The sequence below is a fragment of the Mus caroli genome, unplaced genomic scaffold, assembly GCF_978045245.1.
Source record: "Mus caroli unplaced genomic scaffold, Mus_caroli_1 scaffold_9, whole genome shotgun sequence".
In the NCBI taxonomy this organism is placed as follows: Eukaryota; Metazoa; Chordata; class Mammalia; order Rodentia; family Muridae; genus Mus; species Mus caroli.
In genome coordinates, this window is record NW_028227264.1 from 72,861,245 (window position 1) to 72,887,418 (window position 26,174).

At 39.0% G+C, this 26,174-nt stretch overlaps 1 protein-coding gene across 3 annotated transcripts in view; it reads left to right on the forward strand.

The window, feature by feature from the left end:
* Nucleotides 1–25,812, forward strand: part of Pcdh15 (protocadherin related 15) — a 933,441-nt gene extending 907,629 nt beyond the window's left edge. For all 3 annotated transcript variants that reach the window (XM_085842876.1, XM_085842877.1, XM_085842878.1), the window contains 6 exons: nucleotides 1,021–1,197; nucleotides 4,421–4,639; nucleotides 6,928–7,083; nucleotides 22,427–22,535; nucleotides 23,556–24,426; nucleotides 25,747–25,812. In XM_085842876.1, coding sequence (XP_085699002.1) covers nucleotides 1,021–1,197; nucleotides 4,421–4,639; nucleotides 6,928–7,083; nucleotides 22,427–22,535; nucleotides 23,556–24,413 — 1,519 coding nt within the window. In that variant the 3' untranslated portion in view covers nucleotides 24,414–24,426; nucleotides 25,747–25,812. The remainder of the gene's footprint in view (nucleotides 1–1,020; nucleotides 1,198–4,420; nucleotides 4,640–6,927; nucleotides 7,084–22,426; nucleotides 22,536–23,555; nucleotides 24,427–25,746) is intronic.
* The last annotated feature ends 362 nt before the right edge of the window (nucleotides 25,813–26,174 follow it).

Consider the following 26,174-nt stretch of genomic DNA (forward strand, 5'->3'; position numbering starts at 1 on the left):
GTTAATCTCCCTATGTCTCACTATAACATAAAGGAACATAAAATGAAAGGGAGGCAGTAAGTAGAAAAGAAAAGATGTAAGAACGATGGTATTTTGGGTTAAGAAGGATTTCTGTGTGAAAGACTGTGTTCTATGGATTGAGCTTTAAGTCAGCCTGTGCTACACAGTGAGACACTACCTCAAAAGGAGTTGCCATATATGGTTATTGTTCATACATTTCCATTTAAATATAAGTCTTTGATATATACCCTAATGTGTTCTACAAGTGTTTAATGATATAATGTTTTAATAATAAAGTTATTAAAGAATTTCTATTTATAGGAATATAGAAAACAACAAATGTTAATAATAGGTATTCCCAATTAAAAGCAAGTTATAGAACTAGAGAAAAGTTATACTTTAAAGAAATGATCTAATGGCTAACATTATTTCTATTTTTCTTCTAATTATTTCTTTTTCCATATAAGATAATAACACTTCTTTAAATTTCTTCTATTTTTCATAGCTAGCTTCTGAGATTTTTATGCAATATTTAATCTTGTAAACTCACAAAATTTGTCTATATTCTTCCATTGCAACTATGTTCTGAGGATCTTTATAACCCTGGGGAAATGGGTGTCCTCTTCGTCCACCATGTTGGGAGTGTCAGACACTCCTGTAGAGGTGTCATTTATGATATAACGTGGGTGGAGAGTCCCCGTGTCCTGTGATTCCTAAAGCAGAGGCTGTTTCATTTCTATAGATGACATTTTCCATGAACCAGGTAAATACTCAAATGATGACATAAACTCAGGACTTGAGACTTAAAAATAGCACATGGTTGATAAATAACCTCTTTCACAAACTCAGCTTCTAGCATCATTGGGAATTGAACATCGAAAACCCATCTAGGCATTTTCCAGTAAACATTAGTGAGAACCAGCTGTCATTTACTAAATGCCATTTCAGGTAGAGGATTGCTTTTTTATCCCATCACTAAGTCCATCAGAATGTCATATTTATGCGTTATTTTATATTTAGGATTTTGGATCGCTACGTGCAGGAGCAAATTCCTGGTGCCAAGGTTGTGGTGGAGTCCATAGGTGCCCGTCGCCATGGAGACGCCTACTCCCTAGAAGACTATAGCAAGTGCGACCTGACTGTCTATGCCATCGACCCGCAGACCAACAGAGCCATCGACAGAAATGAGCTTTTTAAGTAAGTGGTTTTTATTGCACTTCACCTCCATGTAGGAAGAGTAGCACCTATAGGTGATTCTTATTTACGGATAACCGAAATCCTGCATGGGCTGGACTGGGGTCAGGAGCCTCCGGGGCAACAGGACTCTGCTGAAGTCAGGACCAAAACAGCACTTTGAGACCTCTGCAAAGGAACTCCACACTCTTGATTCAAGAGGCTGTTGAAAGGGAAATAGACTCCTGGTGAGGTGATTGCCTCAAGGACTTCAGCAGGTTTGAAGGTTAGAAAGAAACTGAGCTTTCTTCCACACAACTCTATGGTAAGAGAAAAACAAACAACAAACCCATCTCATGTCCGGAATCAGAAGAACTCACTCAGTAAAGGAAAAAATTACTGTCATGTAGCTCTACATTATATATTATAGCAGAATCCAAAGGAAAAAGAGAAAGAGATGTGGGGATGAGAAGGAAAAGGAGGAAGAGGAAAAGGAGGAGGAAGAAAAGGAGGAGGAGAAAGAGGAGGATGGGAAAGGGCGGGGCGGGGGGGGGGAACTGGGAGGAAGGAGACAAGGCAGAAGAGTACAGAAGAAGAAGAAAAGAAACAAAACCAGGAAAGAAAGGCTGAAATCTTAAATAGAATGTTATTACATAGATTCCATTGACTGTTGTTCTAATTCCCTTAATTCCTCATCCAGTTTTTTGATGGACTCTAGTGACATCTAGTGTCCTGAGATCGTTGGGAAGATGTTTTACTTAAACTTCATTTTAATTTAAAATGTACATCGATATATAGTCATATGTAAACACAGTTCATATGAGACTTTAAAAGAGGGTTCATACATTTATTTCTGACAGTTGTTCTTAATAGAACTTTCCCTAGATTTTTTTTTAATCTACCAGCCTCCTTTATGTTCCATATAATTTTGTTTTAATTTTGGTAATAGATCACAAGATTTTAGAAAAAGAAATGTGTCTGCATTTTAAGGATGCTAACTGGTGGTAAAGACAAAAAATGGTTGGGATGCAATTTAACAGCACTCATGAAAATTTAGGATAAAATATCAAGAAGAGCAAACCACAAAAGAACATAGAAAATGAAATTAATTTTTTAAGAGATAAAATTAGGCATTTAGAATTTTCTTGAACTATCTGAGTAAACTGTTGACTTTTGAAGCCTATGAATTTTTCATAAATACTTTATGGCTTGTTTGTAAACACACATGCTCACACTCTAAGACCAAAAATGTAGATATTAGCATTAAAATACAGGAATGGAAATTTAGCTTTACCAAAATATTCCAAGGTCTGATAATTGTTGCTTATAAATAATGCTCAGCCATGGACAATAAGATTTTTCTCTCAATTTTTATTATCTGAAATCTGAACATCTCCTCTGGTTCTGTCTCTCTCTGTCTTTGTCTCTCTCTGTCTCTGTGTGTGTGTGTCTGTGTGTATATTCTTTAGTTCAAAGATAGAAAACAAAACTAGTAATAATAGTTAGCAAATTTATTACCAGATTCCTGGACATAATGCCTGTCGCTGGGTTTGAACCTCATATATAATATGAGTATATGTGTGTATATACATATATATATAATATTATTTTAAGAAATACTATATATTATACATGTTACATATCTTAATATATACTTTAAAATACATATCTTAAATATATATATATATATATATATATATAGTGTGTGTGTGTGTGTGTGTGTGTGTGTGATTCAGAGAGGAGAGACAGACACAAGCATTTTAATTACCTTATATTGTCACATGGAAATTTTTAGTTAGGAAAACAGGTAGACTCTATTGGCTGATGGGGCCACTGGGATTCTTTCATGGAAGGGCTATCAACTGCCTGGTGGAAATCAGAACTGGGCCTGGTGGTTCTCTGTCTCATCCTCCCCAGCTCAGCGATTGCTGCATGTACCACCATGCTCAGCTTGTATTTTCCTTTGCTTAATTAATACATAAAAACACATACTCACACTCTTCTCCTGTATCCTGTCATGATGATAAAGCCTGTCTCTACTTAAACCTTCCTGTTTGTTTACTATGAGGGTGTTCACAACCTTTCTTCTTACTTCTTAGAGTAAGCAGTGTATAATTATTATCTGTAGTTTCTGTCAGTAACTGTGACAAAAACAACTTAAGGAGACTAAACTTAACTTGGAGAAAAGTTATTTACAATACCAGATTATGGTCCCCTGTGGTAGAGTAGTCATGGAGGCTGAGTGTGGACAGAACTTATCAAGGACACCCACGGTTGAAAGAGAGCAACCAACACAGGAGTGCTCAGCTCACATCCTCCTTTTATACGATCCAGGATCCCAGGTCCAAAGAATGGTACCACCCATCATGGGTAGGTCTTCCTTCTCAGTGTAATCGTTTTCATTGTTGATTAATCCTGTTCAAATTGTCCAGCAGTGGCGGCACATGTTCATTGCTACCCATCCCAATGTTCTGGTTTTCCAGAAAAAAGATTCACATGCACCCTTTTATTTTAATATCTTAAACAGCTCAATGGCTGAGCCACTGGCAACACATAGCTAACACCTCCCCTCTGATATCCCTGAGATGTTACTTAGTAAAATCTATATTCTACCATTCTTGTCCTAAACCCAGTTGGGAGGGGAGAGGGTAACTAGGTCTGCTCTTCCCCAGCTCTTACAAGATTGCTATGCTCACTCTTCTATAACTCTCAGTCCTGGCAGCTATTCCTTTCCCAGCATGGCAGCTCTAAATCCCTCTTCCTCTTGGTCCCCTTGCGAGTGAATCTTAAAGTCCCACCTCTGTCTTCCTGCCCAGCCATTGACTGCTGGCAGTTTTATTTACCAAAACCAACTAGGGGCAGGGACCCTCAGAGTCTTACATGTGTATTCTGCCTGCAATTTTGGGAACCCAATTAACATAATACAAGCCTTAAACCAAGAACACAACAGTTTATAGCCATTCCCAGAGACTAACCCTAACCCACACAATCCTTCACAACTGTGCTTGCTTCCCAGGTCTCAAGTTAATAATTTATACTAATCATCACACACAGTTTGCTTTTTAAATCCAGAGTCTTAAAAGATGTCTTTTTTTATTGTTTTATTTGTTTACATTCCAGCCATTGCCTCCCAGTCTTCCCTCCCATAATTCCTCATCCCATTCCCCCTCCCCCTTATGTATTTTAATGTCAAATCACCTTCTCTCTTTGAATGTAATTAGTTTTTCAATCTGTTACACAACAAAAGGTTCCTGGACGGCAAACTGCTCGATATCAATAAAGACTTCCAGCCGTATTACGGGGAAGGAGGGCGCATTCTGGAGATCCGGACGCCTGAGGCAGTGACGAGCATCAAGAAGCGAGGAGAAAGCTTGGGGTACACAGAAGGGGCCTTGCTGGCCTTGGCCTTCATCATCATCCTCTGCTGCATCCCAGCCATCTTGGTCGTCTTAGTAAGCTACCGACAGTGAGTATGCGGTTGCTGGGTGGATATTCTCTGGAAGGTATTCGGGATGCTACCTGGTAAAGTAGCTTCAGTGTTTGCAAACTATTGATGGTGTAACTACTCTGTCATGTTTTCCTGCCTGTGCCAAAACTACTAAACATCTGGGAAGTGGTCAAGGAACTTAAGTATTTTAATACCTGCAATTTGAAGTAAGCAGGGCATACATCCAGCCTGATATAATGTATGAGAAATTAGAAAGAAATGTGTCCCTATTGGTAGTCATTTTTTAAAAACTGAAGGGGGTTGGGGATTTAGCTCAGTGGTAGAGCACTTGCCTAGCAAGTGAAAGGCCCTGAGTTTGGTCCTCAGCTCTGGACAAAAAAAAAAAAAGGAGACTTTATTAAAAGGAGGAGGAGGAGCCCTATGGGTGCCACAAAAAAGTGAATAATGGACAATTAGAATAACTCTCATAAATGCTTGATGTAAGAAATAATGGTTGAAATGCTATTCGTTATTTAAAATACCTACAGGGGAAAGTATTAAGATGTTCCTAACGTATTCTGACACTGAAACCTTTCTGTCCTAATTTGCTTTCTTTTGCTGAGATAAAACACTGACCAAAATCAACTTGGGGAAGAAAGATTACAAGTTATAATCTATAACCAAGGGAAGCCAGGTCTGAAGTTCAAGACAAGAACCTGGAGGCAGGATCTGAAACAGACAGCAGAGGGGTTCTGCCTACTTCCAGCCTCTTGTTCCCCTGTCTTTCTTAACAAGGTCAAGCATACATTCTCAGGAATGTCACTGGCCACTGTGAGCCAGGCTCTCCCACATCAATCCTTAATAGGGAAAATGTCCCCTAGATTTACCTCCAGGCAATCTGATGGAGGAGTCTTCCCAGCTGTGGTACCTTCTTCTCAGGGGATGCTAGCTTGTGAGAAGTGGGCGGAAACTCTAACCAGACCACCCACAGGTCGGTCTGAAAGCATCAGTTCTCCTGTCTTCCTATGGGTGTCAAGCTGACAATCAAAACCCTGCCATCATTGTAACCATCTTTTCAGTCTCTAAGCAGCTGTCTCTCAAATTGAGTCCAGTGAGTTAATTCTGCCTTGAAACATTCAAGGTGAAGGTGGTAAATGGATACTTTCCTCACAAAGGTCCTATGGAGTTGCAGACATAACGTTTGATAGCTACAGTTAAGCTTAATGCTTCTTTTTCGTTTGAGACAGGGTTTCTGTGTTTCTTTAACAAATCAATTATTGCAGTTAATCTGATGTTCCTAATTTCCACATTTATTCTCTGGTGCTCTTTCTCCATTTTCATTGGACTGCTCCTCAAAGGCGTGTATCAGATCCTTATACCAGTAAAATCAATGATTTCTCCACGTAAAGAAACAAGCCCTTACAAACATCAGGCCATCCTCAAGTTTCCATAGTCTTATTAGAACTGAAACTCACAGCTCCATGATTTACTACAGTTTTTCTTTCTTCCTTTGGTTCAGTTATTTATTTCTTTGTGGTAAATGTTTTTGTAACTTGTAAGTCTGCACCGGTAATAATGAGGGGCTACACATTCACTCGCTGTACTGAAGTCCTTCCTTCTCCCCCTGAATCATTAACTGTCATTAAGAGCTTATTCAGTAAACTGCATATAATTTATAGCAGATCACTTTATAAAGCCATTAGTACAATATTTCTAATGTCACTTTCTCTTCTTCTTGCACACTGCTTTCCAAAACAGGTTTAAAGTGTAAGTATGATTACAAATATTTTGCACATGAATATATGTGATAGAAAAATGAGAAATCGCAGATTATATCAACCAAGTTGTAATAACATACTGGACTGTGTATTATTTTCTTAGCAATTATTTGGGCTTATTTTGAGGTGTGTGTGTGCATGTGCATACGTATGTGTGCATGTGCATACGTATGTGTGCATGTTTAAGCTGATTTTAGACAACTTGTTACAACACTAACATGAAAGGTAAAAGTATATTCTAATCATTTCTAAAATTTGATTGCTTAATTTTTTAGAAGAATTACTGTCTGTGACATTTCAAACCACAGATCACCTCTAACACTAGTATCCTGGCCATTACTTCTGTGAATTCTGCTGTTCCTTGGGGGGGGGGGGGCAAATATTTACATATGGAACACAAGAACGCTTCTGTTATATCGATTTAGTAGTTCAAATATTTGTGTATAATTTAAGTGGATCCCCTGATAACAGAACCTCGTTATTAAGACAATAGCCTATTGATTGTGGTTTCCAAACTGAGTCTTACAAGACAACCTTACTCTACTCAAGACGCCAGGCTGAGTGCACGAAGACCGCAAGAATTCAGTCTGCTATGCCTGCAGCCAAGCCTGCAGCTCCTGTACCAGCTGTGCCTGCGCCGCCCCCGCCACCACCACCACCACCCCCAGGAGCACATCTCTATGAAGAACTTGGAGAGAGCGCAATGTGAGTAATGAGGGAGGATAACTGTGTGGGTGCAGTGGATTTTGGGAGCAAAGCTACTTCCAAGCTCACATAGAATACAGCTGTCAGCCCATTACAGCCCATCATCTTATTATTAAGTCTAAAGTAGCTGAGAGCTCAAGTTGAGAAACTATAGTGAAAAAGAAAAAGGAAACAATTCAAGACAAAAGGAAAATTTACAGGAAAAAAAATATAAACCATATCCATGTTAGACACAGCTTCAAATATTATATTTAATCTCCCAATCTTAATGATATTTGGACAATTTTCTGAACAAAATTATAGATTTTCAAAAAAGCAGTCAAGTAGGAGATTGTAATACATCTGAATGGTAAGACTGTAATTCTTGATTTGAGATTAAAAAAAAAAACCTCCAATTTATCAATCAAAAATCAAATTCTGTGGTTTAAAATCAGATGTTAACATACTATTATAGAATATTATATGAAGGAAAAAATAAAATATGAGCTACTAAGTGATACAGTGTGCTCTGAACTGTCTGCTCACTCTACTGCTCAGAGGCAGCTGTGGTCAACATCTCTACACTCTGAAATTTCTAAGCAATTTTAAACCATACATTTTTGACAGAGCTTGTTAATGTATTTCTGAGACTTCACAGCTGTTTCTGTCAAAAGATAAAACCCACATAGTCTGATTTTATTAAATTTGTGTTTATTATAAAACTTCAAGGGCAACTACATTAGGGCATGGTAAGAAATTTGGAAGTGAGCTGAGCTCAGGAAAGTTGGTTGTTAGTGACTAAAAACATGTAGGTGTTCTGTTTCTAGGATTTACTCATGGGAGTAGAGTACATCGCAAAAATCATGAAAATTACTTCTGTTGGAAAAAAAGTTTAGACAGATGCATGAATAGTGTATTCAGCATTTATAATAGTATATAAGAAACTGTAAAATTATATGGGTGCTCTTTTAGTGTTATACAAATTTTGTAATCTATAACATACAGTGTATGTGTATATATATATATATATATATATATATATATATATATATATATATATCCTACGTAAGTTGTAGTTAAAGCACAGCATTCTGTTTACATATAGAATTCCTTCCTTAAATCTGTGTTTTCACTTCTCAGTCTTCAAAGGATACGCTCATTAAATTACTGGTGAAGTAGGAATTGAGCCAATATGATTTGATCTTCCAATTATATTGAACAGTATGTTCTAACAATGATGTTCAGATTAAAAAACAAAAGCATTTGTGTGAAGTTAGCAGTATTCACGTATGAGAACAATGGCTGAAATACATAGATGCTTTTACAAAGCAAATTTATGGACCAGCAACTGTAAATCTGCAGTCAGTAGTGGTGGGTGAGGGTAAATTGCAACTAGTGGTCTTTAAGGGCTATTAGCCCTTGAAAACCTGTAGTAGAAGATTTTTGAATCATGTGTTGAAACATTTTAAATCTGAACCTTACCTCATTTTTAGAAATGCTTCATTTTTCTATTGAAAATGTTTTATAAGGGTTCTCTAGTAAGCTGCAAAATCAACTAGCTCCAAAGGAATTATTCCCAATAACATTTTTAAATAGAAAAAAAACCAAATGATTTCAAGAAAAACAAATCTTCACAAAGCAATTAATAACTTCATGTAGATTTAACACTCTATAATACTCACCTAGTATCTAATATATTTACTTTCTTTCTGAAACCCGGGATCATCTCTCTAACATAGTGCACATAGACCAGTTTTTAAAGTTAAGACTTGCTCGTGATTCCTGGCCTTATTTAAAATTTCTCTTTCACGATTAAGATAAGCCCATGCTTCACAAAGATGAAATTTTATAGATCTCTAGAAAACGGATGGTTAGATAAAATTCTACATGGTAAGAGTGGAGAGTAAACGTCACAAGATTTTACCTGAGACATTATTAGATATTATTCTCATGAATGAGGGGAAAGAAACATTGAAGAACATGCATCTTCTCTCTTGGATGTGTGTATTGTTTAGAGCAAGTGTCTGTTAGTGTTGTGTGCTCGCCTGGAATTAATGATAGTTACAACTTTTCTTCCCTGTCACATGTTTGCCCTTTCTCACCTGTGGATGCACAGGCATAAGTAAGTAAATCCTATCATTCTCATAAAAGGCTGTTAGAGCATAGATGCAGAGCCATGGGTGGAGCAGGATTAATGTCTGCACAGTGGTCCTCATCTTTCACGATGTAGGTGTTTATGTTTAAAAGGAAATAGCATCCTCCCGTAGTCTCCTTTCCCCACCCCCACCCCACCCTCCAGTTTCCTTCTGATATGACAGTACTCTCAGTGTCCAGGGACCATTTCAAAAGTATCTGTATCTTTCCTTCAGATGTAGAGTTGTTTCCATCATAAGTCACGTATATGACTCCCTTAGATCACTTCTTCCAAAACTAGCAGCCATATAATATGAAGTGAAATGATATTTGATGTATTTTCAAAATATCTTTCCAAGCTTAGGACAAAAGACCATATTGTCCCTACTTCCTAAATTATTCAGGTCGTCTGATAATCCAGACCCTTTGTGAGTGGGCTTGTTTTTTGTGGTCAGATTTTGAAGTTATGTATCATTTCATTGCCTGATCTATTAACCCATTTTGGGGTAATAACTGTTTTCAACATTGTTGAAAATATTTATATTTTATTTTTCCTCTGGTTAGAGTTAAACATTTAACAACTGAAAAAATTAATTTGTTGTTATGCTTTAGCTTGAAGGGGAAGAAAGCACTTGCCAGCTAACCTTTCAGAAGGAAGGGTCCCAATGCTTGTAGTTCAGGCCCTGGACTTGAGTTATGCAACTTTTTAACATTAATTAGAGTGCATGGCCACTTGTGGTACTTGACTCAGTATCCACTCATTGACGAATCATGCAGAAAAACCAAAAGGGTATTGTTTTTAACATACATATTTTTTCATCCAGTGAATTTTTCACTAATGATTGACCCACATTATATTTGCTGAAATTGTAAAAATTTCCCTCTCTTGTCAGTTTGTGTTTTCTGTATTTCACAATAACCAAGCGTAGAGTTTAAATCATCTTAGTTCAGGATGGTAGCATGAAGTTGATTTCTCAACTATGATTTTTGAACTCTCTAAGAGATTTTTCTGTTCTGTCTTTAGAAACTCTTGTTCTGATCCAGGGAGGGGGCTTTCCCCTTCAGCATTGTCTTAAAAATTTTGTTTTATATCAGAGACGATTTTTTAGCGCCCAGAGTTACTGAGATGGGATACAATGGGAAATTTCTGATTGAGATACTGCCAAGACCTATGCATATAACAGTGGGCTTTGGGCACCCTACAGAAAGATGGAATATACAACCAAAAGCTGGGGTACCTGTCTGTACTCCCCAAAACCAAGGCTTATACTGTTATATTTGAACCCAGATACTTTACGGATTCAAACTAATTAGAGAGGAGCGGGACAGGCTAGAGATTGATATTTTAATGGAAATTCCTCATCCTTCTCACAACTCTGGATGTCCATGTCTTGTCTTCCCTAGAGTAGGATCTTGAAAGTGATGTTGTACATCAGTGCTTTAATGTTGTTAGGCCTTTGTTATATAAAATATGATGACCATGAAAACACCTTTCTTATGAATCTGTATCACAACTTGTCTCCTTCTTCTCTTTCAAGTCTTTTCCTTCTCTACCATTTTGAACAAAGCAGGGGAAATAACTCAGTCCCAGAAGACAGGAGCAGTCATCGCGATGGGATGGCCTTTTCCTCCAGTACTACTGAGTCTCATGAGCCAGCTCATGTAGAGGGACCACTTAAGGAGAGCCAGCCTAACCCAGCAAGGACGTTCTCATTTCTTCCTGATGAGGATAACTTAAGTACCCATAATCCCCTTTACATGGAAAGTATAGGTCAAAGGTCAACAAACTCAGACCTTCAGCCACGAACAGATTTTGAAGAGCTGTTGGCACCCAGAACACAAGTTAAGAGTCAGTCTCTGAGGGGCCCAAGAGAAAAGATTCAGAGGGTGTGGAATCAATCTGTGAGCTTTCCTAGGCGGCTCATGTGGAAAGCCCCAAACAGGCCAGAGACCATAGACCTGGTGGAGTGGCAGATCACCAGGCAGAGAGCTGAATGCGAAAGCGCCAGATGCCACCCAAGCCAGAGAGGTAGCAGCAACGTTCTGCTGGCAACTGAAGATGCCCACGAGTCAGAGAAAGAAGGGGGACACAGAGACACCCTAATCGTCCAGCAAACAGAGCAGCTGAAATCTCTGTCTTCTGGCTCTTCTTTTTCCTCCTCTTGGTCTCACTTTTCTTTCTCAACTCTACCAACGATTTCCAGAGCGGTGGAACTCGGGTCGGAACCTAACGCGGTCACTTCTCCTGCTGACTGCACCTTGGAACTTTCTCCTCCTCCGAGACCCTGTGTTTTAAACTCCTTAAGCTCTAAGAGAGAGACTCCCACGTGTGCATCAGAAACAGAACCAAAAAGGAACTCTTTTGAGATCGCTCCCCATCCACCTAGCATCTCTGCTCCCCTCCCACATATGCCTCTTCCTAGACCTCCCATTGCCTTTACCACTTTTCCTCTTCCCCTTTCTCCCCCTAACCCTCCTCCCCCACAACTTCTTACATTTTCTCTTCCCATTTCTACACCCCCTACTTCTTCTCTACCTCCTCCTCCTCCTCGGCCACCAGCTCCCCGCCTCTTCCCACAGCCTCCTTCCACGTCCATTCCATCCACAGACAGCATCTCTGCACCAACTGCTAAATGCACTGCCAGTGCCACACATGCCAGAGAAACCACGTCTACGACACAGCCACCAGCATCCAACCCGCAGTGGGAGGCAGAACCCCACAGACATCCAAAAGGGATCCTCAGACATGTAAAAAACTTGGCGGAGCTCGAGAAATCGGTGTCTAACATGTACAGTCACATAGAAAAAAACTGCCCACCTGCAGATCCCTCAAAACTACACACGTTTTGCCCTGCAGAGAAAACAGGCATGAAAATCACACATGACCAGAGCCAGGAAACGTTGGTTAGAGTTGTTGAGGGAATTGACGTGCAACCTCACAGTCAATCAACATCTTTGTAACGATGCTTCTCCAATTTTAACTGGGCGATTCTTTTCTTGGTCGTAACCCTCAAAGTGGAGCACGAGAATTTTGAACGTCACAGAAGAGTCCACTGTTTTTTATCCCAAACTCAATGCAATGCCTTTTTCTTCCACACTTTTAATTTCAATTAACATCACCGTCACTAACTCATAGAGTAGATTGACCTTAATTTTCTTAACTTCAAGGTAGCATTATTTGTCCTACATTTATTTTAAAAGTAAGTAACTTTATCTGTTTTTAACGGGGAGATTTGGGCATGAAAAGTACTGATCCAACTAAAACCAAAGGCGTGTTGACCTTGTTGACCTTGTTGATGGGTGATGTTATTCTTTTCTCTTTAGTTTTTGACCACGGTTTTATATGAATGTTCTAGCTGGGGGTAACAGAAAAACAGGGTGCTAGTAAGCCATAATGCTCTCTCTTTGGCTTGTTATTTCCTTGAAAGTCTATGTATTTGGTAAAAGGAAATGTTTCACAGGTAAAATGATCCTTAGAATTGTAGGGAATGGCAGACAGCAGGGATTTAAAAGGCAATCTCAGGTGCTTTACTATGTAGTTATCAGTTTTCTTATGATACCCTCCATTCCGGATTGTTTTGATCTTTTTAGTAGGCTTTCAGATGAGAAATCTCTCCCATTTTTTTCAGTTGCTGTTATGTTTCTTTATCTTGATGCTTTATGATGAAAATAAATCTCATGCCGCTGACTTTTGTAAGACATCTTAATTTTTTTTAATCAAAGGTGCCTAAAATGCTATTTAATTTAACCTTTTCCCATTATAAAAATCACCTCCTTCTTTATAATTTTATGGTTCTACTTTCCAAGAAGACATTCTTTGATATCCAATTTATTTAATAAATAAAATAAAAATTACTTTTAAATGAAGAGATACTATTCTTGGTGCCTTATCACCTGTATGCTCAGAGGTTTGTTCTTTGTTTTAGGCAGAAGAGAAAGATTTATCCTATGGGAACAAAGTCCCATGGTTGCAGTAGTTGTGAAAATATCCCTGAGCTCAATGGATTGAATTCTGGGGAATTATAGCTAAGCTAAGCACCACTGTCTTCACGAAGCATACACATTCTCTTTTAAGTTATACTGACATACACGGGTATATGATGTATTATATGTAAACATCAAGTAACAATATTTTGTTTTTCCCATAAAACACATTGAATAAAATTGAACTACTAGAAATTCTTACGTTTGAGACAAATTCTACTATTTGTTGAACTCTAGAATTGAACTATTTGAGAAAATGTAAACCTGCATATTCCGTGAGAACAGCTGAGACAACTAACCTCAGCTTCTATTACAAGGAAATCACAGAGGTTTTCCTAAACTATCCCAGCCACAGTGAAACATGGCTTTACTTCTGTGTGTCCACAAAGGCTGAGAACCCCACAGTACCATCATCTCTAAGAAGGTTTTGGGCTCTTAAAATTTGACACAGCCCTTCAATCATTTAATGTTCATGCCTGATTAACAGGAGCAGATCAAAAGCAATCCAAAAACCTACTTACCCTCCGCAGCAGCCCATCTGCTTCAGATATCTTTCCTCCACATCAAAAGTCATTTATTTCCTGGGATTCTTGTATGTGTTTTGTGTTGTTTTGTTTTGTTTTCCCTCTTTTCACTGAAAAGCTTCCCTTGGAGTGTTCGTTGGCAGCTGGTCATATGCCTGAGAACTTGTGCTGTATGGTGGATTCTAACAGGGTCTTGCTGATAGTTAAACTGTCTTTTACATGAGTCCTATAAAGGTTGTTTAAAAATATAACCCCTCACGCTTCTTGTCTCTCCAGTGCTACAAGCTCACATGTCTGTGTGAAAAATCATTCTTTCCTCTGCATTTGTTAAGGTCTGCTCAGTGTATAAGGAATGGTTAGAGGGATTATTTAGAATTCAAAGAGAACATTTATTATGCCATTGTCGTTGCTAAGACAATGTAGATGTATACAGACATAGGATCTAAAAATGAATAATTGCTACACACGAGGTAGTAGAATTACATGAAAAGATGCATTGATATTATTTGATTGATTTTATCATTATCAACATTCATGATTTGAAAGGACAGATAATTATGAATATTGATGTTATATAAATATACCTCTTCTAGGTAAGTGTCTGACTTTGAGCTCAAATAGCAGTATAGTTACCCAATGTAAACACAAGAGCATGTGTGTATATGTGTATGTGCATATGTATGTGTGTGTGTGTGTGTATAAAACTAATTTTGAAAGAGCATCTTACTCTTGTTACCTTGAACTCATAACCCACAATAGCTTCAAACTCACTATGTGGTCCACTCTGACCAAGTTTCCTGTCTCTGCCTCCTAAATGCTGGGATTATAAACATGAGCCTCTAAGCCCAAATATTAAAATTTTTCAAATTTAATAAAAGGGGGAAATTGAGATATCCTAGAAAACAAACTTTGTCGAGCTATTTTACCTGATTTGTGTGGCTCATCAATGTTGTGACCCTTTAACATAGTTTCTCATATTGGGGTGACTTCCCCGCCAGCCATAAAATTATTTTGCTGCTCCTTCATGACTGTAAGCTTGTGCTGTTGTGAATTGTAAGGTTTGGATTATTATGAACCTGATAGGCAACTCTGTGGGAGCTGCAATTCACAGGTCGAGAACCACTGCTGCCAAGCTATAGGTGCATGCTCTGCAAAGACACGTTTGTTGTCCTTAAAAAGCCATGCCTTTAACTCAGTGACATATCTACATCACAGCTGAATCCAACAAGATAAATAATATCAGCCTAATGATTAAACACACAGAAAATAAAGAAAAATCTCATGATCAATGGCAACCCAAACTGTTACACTTTCTTGTCCCTCCCAAGTGCAGACAAACATTGCACCACTTGTGGTCTGTGAACTTTACGTACCTTTGTATAGTTCTGAGTACTTGGAAGTTGAGAAGGTTTTTAAAAGTAATTGAAGTGGGTTCTTTAAAGAACAAAGAAGGTATGTTATTGTATCCTTCATTATAGTTAGTATCAAGTTGACACATGTAGGCAATAGGGTTACATTCACTCGAAAGACTATAATCTGAGTATGCACCTACATATATACTTCTGTTTAAGAAGTATTTCTTCCTTAGTGAACATAATTATTCATTTCAAGACATAGGTGAGACACTAAAGAATACCTTTATGCTAGTTGATCATAACAGAATCAAGGTGAATTATTGCACTTTGTTCTTAAGTTGTTTTCACGTTTATTTATTCAGTGTATGTGCATGCATGGGGCTTGGGAGAATATGTACCATAGCCTGGATATAGAGAGAGGTCAGAGAAGAACCTTCAGGAGTCAGCCCTCTCTACATGTAAATTCTGGGGGTTAGACTCAGTTCATCAGGCTACGCGGCATAGATGGATAGAGTTTGCTGGTCACGTGAGATCTGTGAAGACAATCTTTTAGTACAGCAAGTACAGACATGACCCTCGCATCTGAATAACATAACACGAGGAAGTATGTCCCAGGGAGAGTAATTTTAGAAAAATTGATTGTATTTCCTCTGATTCTCTTAAATGGTCCTTATCTGTAATTCTCTTGGGTCTGAAAATCCATGCATTTAACACAAGTTTCCATTTCTGCCTTTCAGGGGAGGCTTTGCACCAGAGGTAAGGGCTTTATCATGTAGTCCAGCATTGAGCCTTCAAGGGAAGCCTTTGTATAGGATATGGGACTAATTGAAGCTAGATTTACCTTCTATTTCAATCAAAATTTTTAATGATGTTTTCTAATGTATTTCCTTTCTATATGTTGCTTCTTTGCTTTGGAGTTTTAAGCCTACCATCTGGGGTGTAAACAATGACCAGTAGCTAACACTTCCAATGATGTCTTTGTTCTGAATTGTATTGAACTGTAGTATATGTGGTAGCACACTAAATTTGGTTTTCTGGTTCTATAGATATAATTAAGAGGCTGTAAAGTTGATTAACATTTCTTAACAGTTCGGGTTTCTCTCCAGCCCAAATATCTGATATATCTCTAATATCATACTAGTAGACATCTCTGAGTTTTTTATTCCATGTCTGTGACTCAGTCTACAGAGAACATACTGAGAATTCTGACCAATAGCATTGAGTGAGATCTGTGAGTCTCATCGAAGTTATTGAGAACCTAGTTTGACTTAGCAGACAGTCTCTCAATCAAAAAGGTGACATAAATACATTCTCTGTAGCTTGTACTTTGTAATGCATATATTCTAGACCATGCAGATGGATATTAATGACCTAGATGAAGAACTAGTTCTCAGGGATGGTTATAACTGATAACGAATCCATTCGAATTGGAGAGTCTCTAACCTAAACTTCTTTCCTTTTCAAAGAGTAACCTATCTATGTGCTCATTTTGAGCAGTTGGTTCACAGACAGGATCACTTCCAGAGCTGCACTCTACCCTCCCAGGGCACACAGAAAGATGTATCATTTAACAATTTACTTCCAAAATTCGCTAAGCTGAAATTTGAGCAAGTATTAGTTCCCATTTGGTTGAAGAGTGAATTATCACTAAATGTACCAACAAAGACTTTGACACAGCTCATTGGATGAGTTAACAGGGAGAGGAGGCAGATGGGAGGCCCTACAGAATTGGAGAAGGGACAATTTCCTGACTCACAAAAGACTTTTACAAACATACTCAAATGGGAACCATCCATATTAAAAAAAAAATGGGAGAGCAAAGAGAATGTCTTCAATACGATCCCAAAGATGATGCATCTTGTCACTCCGACTTCCCATTCTTCCCGAAGGATGAGATTATACTTAGTGTGATGAGGAGTGAAATGATGAGCAAAATAGCCCTGTGCTATTTGTTTGTAGAAGCCTAAGCAATCCTTCATACTCTGAAGCTTAAACAAAAATATCCTCATAGAAATTGGTTATTAAGGTTATTATTATCAGTAGCTAATTAAAGTAACCAAAATTAAAGCCAGTGGCTTCTGATATACCTTAGGTGCCCAAGTAATTATCTGAACTATTAATTAGTAGTTTGGCAGGTGTCATGTGAGTAATAAATCATACCTTAAGTGACAGGTTCAAGCTGTTGCCTGTATTCCTCTTTTCTCAATCGTGTTCTTTATTTCCCACCTGAACTACTATCTAAATCTTTTCCTGTTTTAATTTCCTTTGGCAGCATCAACTGCTGAGACCTTCTCTTCTTAAACCGGAGGTATCGATTTTCACTTTCTTTTCAACCTCACTAAACCTTTAAACGATACTTTTATACTTCAGTGGGCAGAGTGGGGCAGCCTCTGATGTGGTCCCCTTTTTACTGACGAGAGAAAATGCACTTTTGAGTTTAAATTAATAAACAAATAAAAAAAGAAATGGCCACTCAATTGCTCGCTGGTGACTACAGTTTTAAACTTTCAGCTTCTGTCTAGAACAGCGGTTCTCAGCCTGGGGAGATGGGAGTCTTTTAGGGGTCACATTACTCACAGGGGTCACCTGAGACTGTCAGAAGACGCAGATGCTTACATTGTGATTCAAAACAGTAGCAAAATTACAGTCACAAAACAACAAGATAAGTTTGTGGTTGGGGTCGCCACCACATGAGGAACTGTAGTAAAGGCTCATAGCACTGGGAGGGTTGAGAACCACTGCTCTACAATTTAGGCCAGTACATCATTGTTGCCCTGACTTTGCCATTACTGCCTAAAACCACTCCATGGCTGAGCAGGATCTGGGGTTCATCTGAATGTGGTCTCATCAGCTGGACTTTGTGATAAATTTAGGCCTTTGCTGAGCAAGAATAAGCATTTGATTCTTTTCTCTAGGAACAGTACCCTGCATTTACTAAAGGAAAAGCATTTCTTGTTTAGAATCTACACACATACACACACACACCATCTGAAGACAGGGAGCAGAAATATATCAATTTGCAATTAAGCTTTTAATTAGAAACTTGTATCAAGAAACCTTCCAGATGATTGACTCAGAAAACTGAGGGTGACCCACAGCCTTGGGCAAGGTGGTCTCCCAACCAGCAAGCACTGTCACCTACAAATGCTGATCATCACATCCCATTCATGAGCTTCTGGCCAACAAGCATGGAGAAGCCAAGAAAAATGGGACTGAAATATTTTTGATTTACAGCAGTTTGAACATTTACTGCAGTAATAAACGTCTAAGTTCTCTTTGCCTTCTCTGTGTGGTCAGCAGCAGAAATTAGCCTTAAAGTAACAATAAGTATTGGGTCCCACCCACACAATCATTTTGTGGTTCAACATCTAGGGATGCAGATAGGGCCTGTGTCATGCAGTGACAAGGCCAAATCCAGTCACCTGCTTAGCTCAGTCCTGAGGTCTTCCTTGACACAAGGACTTTCCTCTGTTCCTTTTCTTTTTAAACACTTGGCACTCTGCTCTTCTTTCACATTTGTGCTGGTTCTTGTCTCTGCTGACCCAGCTAAGAATTGCAGAGTATCCCGCTGCACTCCAGAGTTTCTGTTCTGTTCCCTGCTAATCATGACCATATTGGAAACCATTTATGCTGGGAATGTACAGCAGCTGTGAGACCTGAGCCTTAGTCTTAGGAATCAGAAAGTGCAGGAATACGAGCTAATCGTTACTAAGATTACATTTAAAACAGCTCGGAGGGTTCTTCTCAGTGCCTTGTGTGTATTAGATTAGGCATGCATTGATTAGCAGAGCAAACGCAGTGTTTTTGAGATGTCTGCTTTATGTAAGCCAATATACTGATGCCATTAGTCCCTTAAAAGTCTGCACTCACCAGCGTGAAGCATACATGTTTTTTCAAAGTCACTTAAATCTGGGCTTTGACTTTGTTCTACTTTCTTACCATTCTTTCTTAAGTTTATTTTATACTTCCCTTCCTATAATGGGAAATTTTGTCAAACTAAAACCTACAGCTACAAAATAAATATAAGCCACTTAGATGAAAATCTCAAGAGTGCACTCTCATGCGTGACAAGCATGAGTTAATACTCAGCACTGATTTCCCTCATCCTAAGTGCTTTCTAACGTGCACCTACGAATTACATCACCTCTGAGCTCTGTAAGTGGGATATCACAGTATATAGTCCATCCTCCCTTGACCTCGGCTTATTTGTCCACCCTGTGCTGCTACACGGGTTTTTTGTTGTTGTTGTTGTTGTTTGTTTTTTGTTTTTTTTAACTTTCCTATTGGTTCTAACTTTACACTGTTATGAACAGTCTATTGTAGCATACATTTTCCAAACTGTTTTACAAATGTATACTCCCCTGCCCTAGAATTTTATGGCCACCAATTGTCCACTGTCCATGGTAACATGCAGCATTGCTAATTATTTTTAAAACATTTATCCTAATAGATATACAAATGAGTTTTAACATCATACACAAACTGGTTTACAAAGTATTTGGAAGTTGCAAAGTCAGTTGGCATTACATTAGTGTCGAATCAATTATATTAAGCGCAGACTTAGTAACTACAGGAACCTGGCTGAAAGTGCCCATAAAGAGACTTCATGAAGAGAGAGCAAGACAGGGGGCAGATTACAGGTTGTCCTTGAGTACAGATGCAGAGCAGTGTAATAGAGGAATAGTAGCCAGACCTTGTGGGAGGCAGGAACCACCACAGAGATTCCTGGAATGAACAAAAAGTACCATGCCTTTGTTTTTCAAGAGAAACCCAAATCCCAGATTTTTGGTAGAATTCTTTGGTTAGGGTTAGCCACGATTAATCCTTTTAAATGATTTGGCAAGTTGTGACATAACTAAGAGCCATTGTCCATATTTATCACACAGATGACTTGCGTGATAAGTTTGTGTGCCTTAGAAATGGTTGCTCTCTGCCATCACAGAGCAGCAGTAGCTCCTGACTCATGCCACACACACGTGTTAAAACCAATTCCTATCACGAGTGGATTATCTGTACCAACCCACGTCCCTGTGGATGGTTATGCCGTCCCCTCCCCCTCCCTTACTCCAGTGTAAATTCAACTTCTTAACCTTTGCCATCTCTCATTATTACTATAATGGAATTTTAAAGTGTGTGGAAATGATTTAATCGCCACTGAAGCTGTTTTCATATATACACCTGAAAGCACAGCTCTCTCTATGAGCAGCGTTTAAGAAAAGCCATTATTATCAAGAGTCAGAAGGAATCTTAATAAGGTATAAAAAACAAGGATGTGTTTAAAACATCTTTAACAAGAGCTGAGGTTCTTGTTAGTGTGCAAGTCGCTCTCAGAGGATGTAAAGTTTTTGGTGAGGGAGATCTGGGTAACAGAGAACCATCAGTAGAGAAAGACTAAACAAAGCCACTGTAACAAAAGCCTCATGCCCTGGCCAGTCAATAAGCTACAATGACATTTAATGTTGATTGTGTTCATCTTCAAAGTTTGTTAAAAGCAAGCAAAACTACTCACCTGAAAGTGTCTATAATTTTATAGCCAGGAAACCTGCACTCTCCCATTTGCACACTATGTAATGACAAATAGGTTCCATGAGAATAACTGAAAATTTAACACCAGAAAAGTGTTAACTTGACATTTTTTTAATGAAGAAGCTCAAACTCCCCTCTTATTATTATTTTTTATTAGATATTTTCTTTACTTACATGTCAAATGGTATCCCCTTTCCTGGTTTCCCCTCCAAAAACCCCCTATTCAATCCTCTTCCCCCTGCTTCTATGAGGTGTTCCCCCTCTCACCCACCTACTCTGGCTTCCCCTCCTGGTATTCCCCTACACTGGGGCATCAAGCCTTCACAGGACCAAGGGCATCTCCTCCCACTGATGTCTGACAAAGTCATCCTCTGCTACATATGCAGCTGGAGCCAAGGGTCCCTCCATGTGTAGTCTTTGGTTGGTGGCTTAGTCCCTGGGAGCTCTGGGGGGTCTGGTTGGTTGATATTGTTGTTCCTCCTATGGGGTTGCAAACCCCTTAAGCTCCTTCAGTCCTTTGTCTATCTCCTGCATTGGGAACCCTTGCTCAGTCCAATGGTTGGCTGCAAGCATCTGTCTGTGTATTTGTCAGGCTCTGGCAGAGCCTCTCAGGAGACAGCTATATCAGGCTCCTGTCAGCATATACTTCTTGGCATCCACCACAGTATCTGGGTTTGGGAACTGTATACGGGATGGATCCCTAGGTGGGGCAGTCTCTGGATGACCTTTTTTTTCAGTCTCTGCTCCACACTTTGTCTCTTTTTCTTCCCATGGGTATTTTAAACTTACTTTGTCAGAAGTATTTGGAGAGATACAAACTGTTGGTATGGAAATCTCGCTTAAAACAGAAATATGTGAAGAATGTATTCAAAAGTGTCAATTTTTCTCTTTGAACAATAGGAGTTATCCATGGAATCTGGGATTGATCCTGGCCAGGAATATGGACAAGATTATTACAGTTATGAGCATGGGTACATCTTCAGTTTTTATTCAGAATTATATTGTATTCTTTTTTAAAAAAATAATAATCAGAAGTTATTATTGCTATTAGAATTTTAAAGTGTCACTGGCCCCTTTATATTTGAAAATAGTGTGCCTGATTGTTATATTAGTCAAGTTCTCACCATTTTTCTCTCATTTGCCCAGTTTGTATTTCTAGAAATGTGCTAAGAAGGTTCATAATAATTAGAATGGAATATAGAAGTCAAACATATTTGCTCAATTCCTGAATTCACCATTTATTCTGGATGCTGTGTTTTGTGGGTTTTCTTTTTCTAACCAGTCTACCTGAAGTTTTGTGCCAGAGCAGTGAAAAACCATAAAATATACTTTCAAATTTAGTAACAAGGATGAAAATGGAACACTAATTCTGCACACCTTCAAAAACACACGGGATGAAAATGCCACATAGATTATGTTCCTTCCAACCAACTTTTATGTAAAATTATAGATTTCTCACCCTGTGTGAGATACAGACTTGTATATAGAATCTTTCTTGTGTCCTCCATTCTCCATGTAGTTATGAAGTATGACATCTTTCTTCCTCCTACCTCTACTTTCTCCTCAAATTTAAATGTGAAATAACAACTCTCTTCCTTATTACTCCAGGGAGCCATTATGGCAATAATAATAATAATTAATAATAATAATAATAATAATGATAATTCTCTGGCTGTCAGGTAGTGGTTCTTAATATGTACTTTTGTTGTTGCTGTTGTTTTAATTTTTAGAAGGAATTTAATAGACCCTAAGTATCTGTTGATGATGAAGAAAAAGAAGAAAGCAGAGATCATTATGGTAGAGTTTATGAAAAATATCTCAAGTTACAAGTTTATGTTGCAGGTATGAGATGCCCCAGTATGGAAGTCGCCGTCGACTGCTGCCACCTGCTGGACAGGAGGAATACGGCGAAGTCATTGGTGAAGCTGAAGAGGAATATGAAGAGGAAGAGGTAAGTGCCTGACTTTGTCATGACACATCATACAATAACAGCTCGTTAGATCTGGTTTGACTAATGCGCTGTCGATTACTCTGTGAAAATTCCTAGTAAATTATTCATTGTTTTTCAAAGAAACGTAACAATGCTGACCATTTCATTCTCTCACCTATGGAAGCAGTTCTTTAACCTTTTTTTTTTTTTCAGTTTATTTCCTTCTTTATGAAAGGTTAAATATTTGGAAGAAGTTGCTATACAAAAGGCTTTCTAAAATCATGAATACATCTCTATAAAGACAGTCTTAAGAATTGTATATATTATAAATTTTATAATACAAGTTACTTTTGTCCTTACCCTATCTGCATAACTAAAAATCATGAAAAATGCAGTCTTCATATTCCATTTTCAGAGAATAAAATATCATCATCAATATTTTTAAATGTTATTGCGATTCATTTGTGAATTAACATGAATCATGTCTTTCAAATTCTTATATCTTACCTGCAATATTTATTTGGCAAACAGTCCTTCCCTCCATGAAATAACAGTTTCTGTAGCCCTAATTGGTTCAAAACTCAACAAGACATGTTTTTCATAAACTTTCAAATTAACTACTGTATTTCCATGACTTTTAAGAATTCTGAGATACAGCAGAAAGCTAACAAGCCAGAACTCTAAAGGTAATGAAAATGGTTATTTCTTTCTTGAGCTAAGATTAAATAAAACTAAACTAAATAACAGAAAAGAAAAAGCATTAGACTTGGGTATTAATACTATAAAGCCAAAATAAAAATAACATATTGCCTGTTGGCTAGCTTCTGTCTATCATCAGAAAAGAATATTGTCAGGTTTTGGGGTTTTTTTTTTTGTTGTTGTTGTTGTTGTTGCTGTTGTTGTTGTTGTTTTTTAAACTATATGCATAGCTTGCGTGAGGCTTTTACCCAAAAGATGAGTTTCTGCTTAACTTATGAGGGACAAGATCACGTCATAACTACCTCCGAGCTAACGTTTGAATTGCACTCTCAAAACTTTCAGGTAGAGCCAGAGAAAGTTAAAAAACCCAAAGTTGAAATTAGAGAGCCTAGTGAGGAGGAGGTGGTAGTCACCGTTGAGAAGCCACCAGCAGCTGAGCCCATATACCCAACGTGGAAGAGAGCCAGGATATTCCCGATGATTTTTAAGAAAGTCAGAGGTCTCGCCGAGAAAAGAGGCATTGACCTTGAGGGCGAGGAGTGGAGGAGGCGCCTTGAGGAAGAAGACAAAGACTATCTTCAACTGACTCTAGACCAGGAGGAAGCTACTGAAAGCACCGTGGAGTCAGAGGAGGAGTCCAGCGACTACACCGAATACACAGAAACCGAGTCTGAGTTCAGCGAGTCCGAGACCACTGAAGAATCAGAGTCGGAGACCCCATCTGAGGAAGCGGAGGAGAGCTCTACCCCGGAGTCAGAGGAGTCTGAGTCCACTGAGTCAGAGGGAGAGAAAGCAAGAAAAAACATCGTGCTAGCTAGAAGAAGGCCTGTGGTCGAGGAAATCCAGGAGGTGAAAGGTAAGAGAGAGGAGCCCCTGGTGGAAGAGGAAGAAGAGCCCCCAGTAGAGGAGGAAGAACGGCCAGAGGAAGGAGAAGAAAGCGAAGCAGCTCCCATGGATGAATCCACGGACCTGGAGGCTGGGGATGTCCCAGAAGAGGGCAGTGCAGAATCAGTCTCCATGGAGAGGGGCGTGGAAAGTGAGGAGGAGTCAGAATCAGAACTGAGCAGCAGCAGCAGTACCAGTGAGAGTCTCTCCGGAGGCCCCTGGGGCTTCCAGGTGCCAGAATATGACAGACAGAAGGATGAAGAGCCCAAGAAATCTCCAGGCGCAAACTCCGAAGGTTACAACACAGCCCTATAGAAAAGAGTTCACAGTAGGTGGGGGTTTGCGGTGACATGTGCTCCTGTGTGCAGTGCCTTCTGTGTGGTCTCTGAAACGGCTCTCAACAGGGTGGGGACTTGGCATGATTTGACTCTCTGACTCATGGTTAGAAGTAAGATAAGAAAATGATTATGTATGCTACTTACATAGACGTGCATGCTGAGATACGGTAGATCAAACCTGTCTAACTCTCTCTTCTACTAGCAAACAGGGAAACATCAATACTGACTATAAAGTGGCATTATCAGTGACACTTGTCTATAGCAAGCATGTATGTGATAAATAGTCTTTGCAGAGTAGATACTAACAAACAGAAACAAATGATGTGAGTAACTGTTTCTGATTATTTCTGCTCCCTGCGAAGGTGACCAGTCAAAGATACCCTGTATCAACTCCCACCTTCAAATTCTAGGAGTTAAATGAAACATCTTGAAAGTTAAAAGTGATTATTCTTTAGGTTGTATTTAAAATCTAACTAACAGTCACAGCTTTTCTTCTAGGTAAATAAACACCATTATTTAAAAATACTTATAGAGAGACCAGAAAACATTGCCTATTGAGTAGAAAGAGGACATTCATATTCCCCCAGTGTTACATTGTTTAGGGGGAGAGAAAAGTAGTGTTGCTTAAGTTTTGCAATTTGTCATGTCTGATGCTAGTTGGTAAAAAGACAGCTGAATCAGCAAAAATGTCCATTATGTTCCAGGAGAAGCTCTGGTTCGTATAACAATAAGCACTCACGTTGGGCAAATACTTTCCTTTAAGTAAATAAAGATTCAGTGAAATGACCCAGAACACCATGATGCTTCAACTGCTCGCACACGTCAAAATGGACAAACATTTTTGATTAACATGCGGAAGTAGGTTACAGACTAGAGTTACATGGATACAGAAATATTTTTTAAATACTGGAAAGAAAAAAATGTTAAAATGGATACGATGTACAAATTCTGTTCCTGGCTTTCTGCTGAACTTGCTGAATGGCTGAGCAGCCAATAAAACAATGAGTTGGGACTTAGCAAAATACGGAGAAAAACGTACTTTTCTTTTCATACCTCATGGTATCATGATGTTAAAAGAAAGGGTTCCCTATTAATTAGGTCTACTCCAAACTCAGCAACACTTTATTCAAAGATGTTTAGACTCTGGATCCAATACGGAGCTGGAGAAAGGATAATAAGATGGAAAAAATGCTTTCTTTGCCCTCTTGAGAATGTACTTTGCCACCTCTTCAGATCTTGCTGTGGATTGCACAAAGCCTTTGATTTCCTTTGAGAATGACCAACCATATTGTTATTCTTTATTTCCTCAGTGGGCAAGAAAAAGAATGATCAAGTTGGTGGTCGATCGGGAGTATGAGAGCAGCTCGCCTGGGGAAGACAGCGCTCCTGAGTCGCAGAGAAGCAGAACTCACAAGCCCAGTGGCCACAGCAATGTCAACGGCAACATCTACATTGCGCAGAATGGTTCCGTGGTGAGAACACGCCGTGCCTGCGTCGCTGATAACTTGAAGGTGCCCTCCCCTGGGTTGCTTGGGAGGCATCTGAAGAAATTAGACACATGGGCAGGGACACGTGAAGAGAATGTGCCCCTGAACACACTGTTCAAGGGGCCATTTTCCACAGAGAAAGCGAAAAGAACCCCAACTCTGGTCACGTTTGCCCCGTGCCCCGTGGTGGCTGAGCACTCGGCAGTGAAGCCATCAGGGACCAGGCTGAAACACACAGCTGAGCAGGAGTC